The 5,366-nt window shown below is 40.0% G+C and overlaps 1 protein-coding gene across 1 annotated transcript; it reads left to right on the top strand.

The window, feature by feature from the left end:
• The first annotated feature begins 2,089 nt into the window (after nucleotides 1–2,089).
• On the top strand, nucleotides 2,090–3,331 carry LOC106083686 (protein D3). Its single transcript, XM_013246854.2, has one exon. It carries the CDS (start codon nucleotides 2,313–2,315, stop codon nucleotides 3,075–3,077), a length of 765 nt encoding a protein of 254 aa, XP_013102308.1. The 5' UTR covers nucleotides 2,090–2,312; the 3' UTR covers nucleotides 3,078–3,331.
• The last annotated feature ends 2,035 nt before the right edge of the window (nucleotides 3,332–5,366 follow it).

The raw sequence follows: 5,366 nt of genomic DNA, 5'->3' as shown, positions 1-5,366 counted from the left end.
GCATCAACACGGATTTCGGAGACTGCACAGCACAACAACAGCTTTGCATGCCATCACCACACACATTTGCCGTGGCTTCAATCAACCCAGGCCATGTGATAGGACGGTCCTCGTGGCATTGGACCTATCGAAGGCATTCGACACGGTCAGCCATGCCAAATTATTTGAGGACATCGCCAACACGTCCCTCCAGCCAGGCCTTAAACGTTGGGTCGCGAATTATCTGTGTGGCCGCCAGTCATTTGTGGAATTTAGGGATAAGAAGTCAAAACACCGTAGAGTGAAACAGGGAGTTCCCCAAGGCGGGGTGATATCTCCGGCTCTGTTTAACCTTTACCTTTCCTCCATCCCACCTCCTCCAGACGGCATAGAGATCGTATCATATGCGGACGACTGTACGATCTTGGCATCAGGCCCCCCACCCATTGATGACATCTGCGATAGGTTGAACGTCTACCTCAACGAGCTTGCCTCATATTTCGCTGCAAGAAATCTGAAGATATCCGCCACCAAATCTTCAGCCACACTGTTCACTACAAATACGCGTGAGGTGAATTCTGAGCTGACTGTGATGGTCGATGGAGAATTGATTCCGACCATCAAGTGTCCCAAAATACTTGGCGTCACATTTGACAGCTCCTACACTTTCTCCCCACATGCCACAGCAATCTGCAATAAAGTCAAAAGTAGAAACAAGGTCCTCAAGTCACTCGCTGGCAGCACTTGGGGTGCAGACAAAGAAACCTTGTTGACCACGTACAAAGCAATTGGCCGGTCTGTGGTAAGTTATGCAGCGCCAGTGTGGTCACGTCAGCTTTGTGACACGCAGTGGAATAATATTCAGATCTGTCAGAATGCCGCCCTCCGAACTGCGACGGGCTGCCTCCTTAGTTCTCATGTGGACCACCTCCACCAGGAGACAAATATCCTACCAGTGCGAAGACATAACTACATGCTGTCTAAGCAATACCTTTTGGGCTGTTATCGCAGATATCATCCAAATCATCATCTTGTGGATAGATACCCACCGCCCAGAAGCCTTAAGGTAGATCTACATGATCTAGAGCGTGAGGTCCAGCGCTACAAGAGAGAACCTCTAGATGAAGCGGCATATCAAGCGGGTCTGAACAACATTCATGCAGACACGGTAGCAGACGCGTTAACTGGCTACCGGGTGAATGTAGTCCTTGGAGTACGACCGCCACCCATTGCACCCGAAGAAATCGACCTCCCCCGGCAAACCAGAGTGATTCTGGCTCAATTACGTTCCGGCAGATGCAGCCGCCTCAATTCCCACAGAGCTAGGATTGATGCCGACGTGCAAGATGTATGTCCCGACTGTAACCAGGGACCGCACGATACACGTCACCTGTTTAACTGCCCGGCCAGACCCACTCGACTCAGACCCAGATCCCTGTGGACGCACCCCATCTTAGTCGCGGAGTTCCTGGGTCTTGACACTCAACAGAATCAAGCAGACGAAAGATAGTACACAATAAACTGCTACAACAACAACAACAACAACAACAACCAGTGCAGGCTTATATATAACATAAGTCGTCCAGATTGCCATGATATGTTTTTCTCAATTTACAGTGGTCACCTGCAGAAATATTCCATTGTGAATGTGTGCTTAATGTAGATTTGAGATAGGTTTATTTTTTTCTTTTCCTTAGGCCGAATTACGCATACGTGATCAAGTGTGCTTTCGTATCGAATGAAACTTTACCTTGTATTTAATGGATGTTACACCACTTTTATAGACATTTTAATATAAATTTTTTACGAGCTATGATCAATTTAAACATTGGTGATATTCAATTTCAAAAATCTTCGTTCAATAAAGAAATGCATAATTCACAATAGAGAAAGTTCGAACGATTTTTCTCGCTCACGTATGCACTAGACACAATTTTTGCGATTTATTTTTTTTCCTTCACGTCTTGAGTATGCAGTACTAAAATAAAACACATCAATTATACAGAACAACAGACTTGCTTGCAGTGGGTATGAAAAAGAAAATAAAACACATTTATTTACGCTCACGAGATAAGATTAATTACGCACGTCATTTTGTATGCCATTTCCAACTTAGAGCAAAATTTTGTCAAAAACAACACTATTTTTGAAGTTGCGGGTGTGCTAAACTTATTTTCTGGGATGCTTTCCCGTGTTTTGTTGTAATTGGAATTTTTCGAGTCACGTTCACATCTCTGTGCCTAATCTCATCCCCAGTTTCTAAATCAAAAAAAAAAATAGATATAATTTGACACATTGGCCGGTCTGTTGCTTAACCAACACAGTTGCATAAAATGTTCACGAATTGCTTACGATTTAGTCGTGCTGCACGGGAACTGCCGCGAGTTCTTGCTGTACAACAAGAACTAATCCTGATAAAATCGAGAAACTTCTCGCTATCGCAAGCTGTCGAAAAGTTTAATTTTAAATCGGCTGTACCTAAGTTCTGTTGTTCGGTGACGTCTCCATCCGTCTATACTAATAAACGGTTATACGCAAAGAAAATGGCTTTAAAAAGTTTCGAAGAACTTCAAGTTGTTCCAGACGTAATTAGCGTTGCACCCACAGAATTGTTGAGTGTTAGCTATGGCGGAGGTGTAGAAGTTAAAGAGGGCAATGTTTTGACTCCCACCCAGGTCAAAGATCAACCTACTCTAAGTTGGAATGCGGATTCAAGTGCCTTTTACACAGTTTGCATGACTGACCCAGACGCCCCCAGTCGCAAAGAACCCACATACCGTGAATGGCATCATTGGCTTGTAGGAAATGTTCCCGGCAGTGATATAAGCGCCGGTGAAGTTTTGTCTGCCTACGTTGGTTCCGGACCTCCACAAGGTACAGGATTGCATCGCTATGTTTTCCTGGTATACAAACAGAATGGCAAGCTTACATTCGATGAAGCTCGCTTGCCCAATAACAGTGGAGACGGTCGTGGTTGCTTTAAAATTTCTTCATTTGCCGAAAAATATAAGCTAGGCAATCCCGTAGCCGGCAATTTCTATCAAGCCGAATGGGACGATTATGTACCCAAATTGTACGAGCAATTGTCTGGCAAATAAACTGCAATTATTCAATACGTATAAGCAACACTGCAGAGATTATGCTGGAAGCAGACAACTCTGAGAAGTGTTTAAAAATGTCTACATTCTATAGAAATATAATCAATTACATAACATGTAGAGATGAATCCAAGTTTCGTTGAAACATATGTCTAAAAAAAAACAAAAACTTGAAGCATTTTTGACCTGTCGAGAGAATGTATGTATGTTGTTTTTCTATTAAATAAATCAGCAACAGCTTCTTAAAAATGAAATAGTGTTTGTTTTGCGAGAAAGAGCAGGGGTGTACAATTTTCATAGCTACATACCTACCAATTTTACAGATAGATCTATGTGTGTGGTGTATTTCTGGGCAACGTTTTTAGTTGATATGTTCACTATAGACAGAATGCCTGTTGCAACGAAGAAAGTCTCACTATATATTGGATTGTATATAACATGGTACAATAAGTACATCCTGTATAACACTAAGAGTCCATTTTGCAGTCTAGATTTTTGAGTCTGGCCTAAGTTATCCATTCTAACATAAGTTCATGCATTTTTCTTATGTGCAATTGCATTGCGGCTAGATTTGCTATTTACAGCGGTCAAAAAAAGTATTCATCATTCAATGTTTTTTTTTTAATAAGTCTACAAAAGACAATTGGAATAAAAACATATTAAACTAATGATGCAGTTGTGCTTGTGTGATATATATGTACACAATTTCATTGTTTTTAAAGAAAAAAATAGTATTTATTGGAACAAAAAGGGCCATTTTACAGCTGAACACAAAAAATTAAACAAAAAAAGTATTCATCATTGCAAAAAAACAAAAAAATAAATAACATAATTTAAAAAAATTAATACTTTGTTATTCGACCACCGCGTCTTATAACTTCTTTTAAACGGTTTGACATCGATTGGACTAATTTAGCGGTTATATTTTGGTCTATATTAGTCCATTCCTCCATTATCACCTGTTGCATTTGACTCTTGCTCGAAAAATTGCGCGTTCTCAATTTGCGTTCGAGATGTTCCCAAAGATGTTCAATTGGGTTCAAGTCGGGACTTTGAGGAGGAGTTTTAATGACTTTGGGGCAGTTATACAGCATCCACATCTTGGTATTTAAAGCAGAATGTTTGGGGTCATTATCTTGATAATATTGAAAGTTATTACCAAGCCCAAGTTTTACAGCACTATCTTTTAAATTTCTCTTTAAAATGTCAATGTAATACTTATGATCCATTACTCCATTAATAATTTCAAGATTTCCCGCTCCTGAAGCCGCCATACACCCCCAAACCATTAAACCACCTCCACCATGTTTTACAGTAGCAACTGTGTTTCGTTCTTCAAGCTCTGTATTTGGTTTTCTGTACACTATGACCTTTCCATCGCACCCAAAAAGATTAAACTTGCTCTCGTCTGCAAAAATGACTGTTTTCCAAAATGATTCGGGCTGTTTTACATACATTTTTGCGAAGTTTAGCCTTTTCACTCGGTTTATTTTATTTATAAAGGGCTTCTTACGTGCAGTTCTTCCTCTGTAACTATGCCTTTTGAGTGTATTTCGAATTGTTTGTGTAGTAACTTCCTTCCCTAAATATTCCATAGTGTTTTTACGAAGAATGGTCGCATTTGTCTTCGGAGTTTTCTGAACTTGCCGCACTAGCCAACGCACATCTCCAACTGAAAGTGCTTTTGGTCGACCAGATCTTGGTTTATTGTCAACAGTTTTCGTTTCTGTCCACTTTCTGATGATGGATTGTATAGTAGATCGTGGTCTATTTAATATTTCACTGATAGTTTTTTGAGTTAAACCATTCCTGTGGTGTTTTATTATCAAAACTTTTACCTCATCAGAAACCTCGTTTTCCTTACGACCCATTTTGACAAAAACTATATTTTCAATGAAATTAAATATTTGCTGTCAAGGGCAAAGCCTCCATTACTAAATAAAACAGAAAAGGGGGATTCCCAAATAATATTTGAATTTGACTTTGATGATAGCACATCAATGATGAATACTTTTTTTGTTCTGTTTTTGGTGTTATTATATAAAATTGCATTTTTTGCGCTAATTAAAATTATTTTTTGAATTTATTTTAAAACATTTTTTTTTTTTTTTTGGGTTATGGGTTGAGTTATGGCGATGCTTATAAGGCACCAAAAGCCAGGTTATTAACTACTGCATGTAGACCCAGTCTACATCAGATGAACAGCTTCTCCTATACCCCTCCCTCAGGGGCGTGTAGATAAAACGATGTTGGACCAAGCAGCAGTGGGAGACAGCTCCAAGACCCAGT

Source organism: Stomoxys calcitrans, chromosome 3, assembly GCF_963082655.1.
Source record: "Stomoxys calcitrans chromosome 3, idStoCalc2.1, whole genome shotgun sequence".
NCBI classification, from domain to species: Eukaryota; Metazoa; Arthropoda; class Insecta; order Diptera; family Muscidae; genus Stomoxys; species Stomoxys calcitrans.
The sequence above is the reverse complement of the archived record's forward strand: the minus strand, read 5'-3'. Positions and strand labels throughout refer to the sequence as shown.

Excerpts from the sequence above, each read along its gene's own strand:
- LOC106083686 (XM_013246854.2), top strand. The coding sequence starts at position 2,313 with ATGTTCACGAATTGCTTACGATTTAGTCGTGCTGCACGGGAACTGCCG.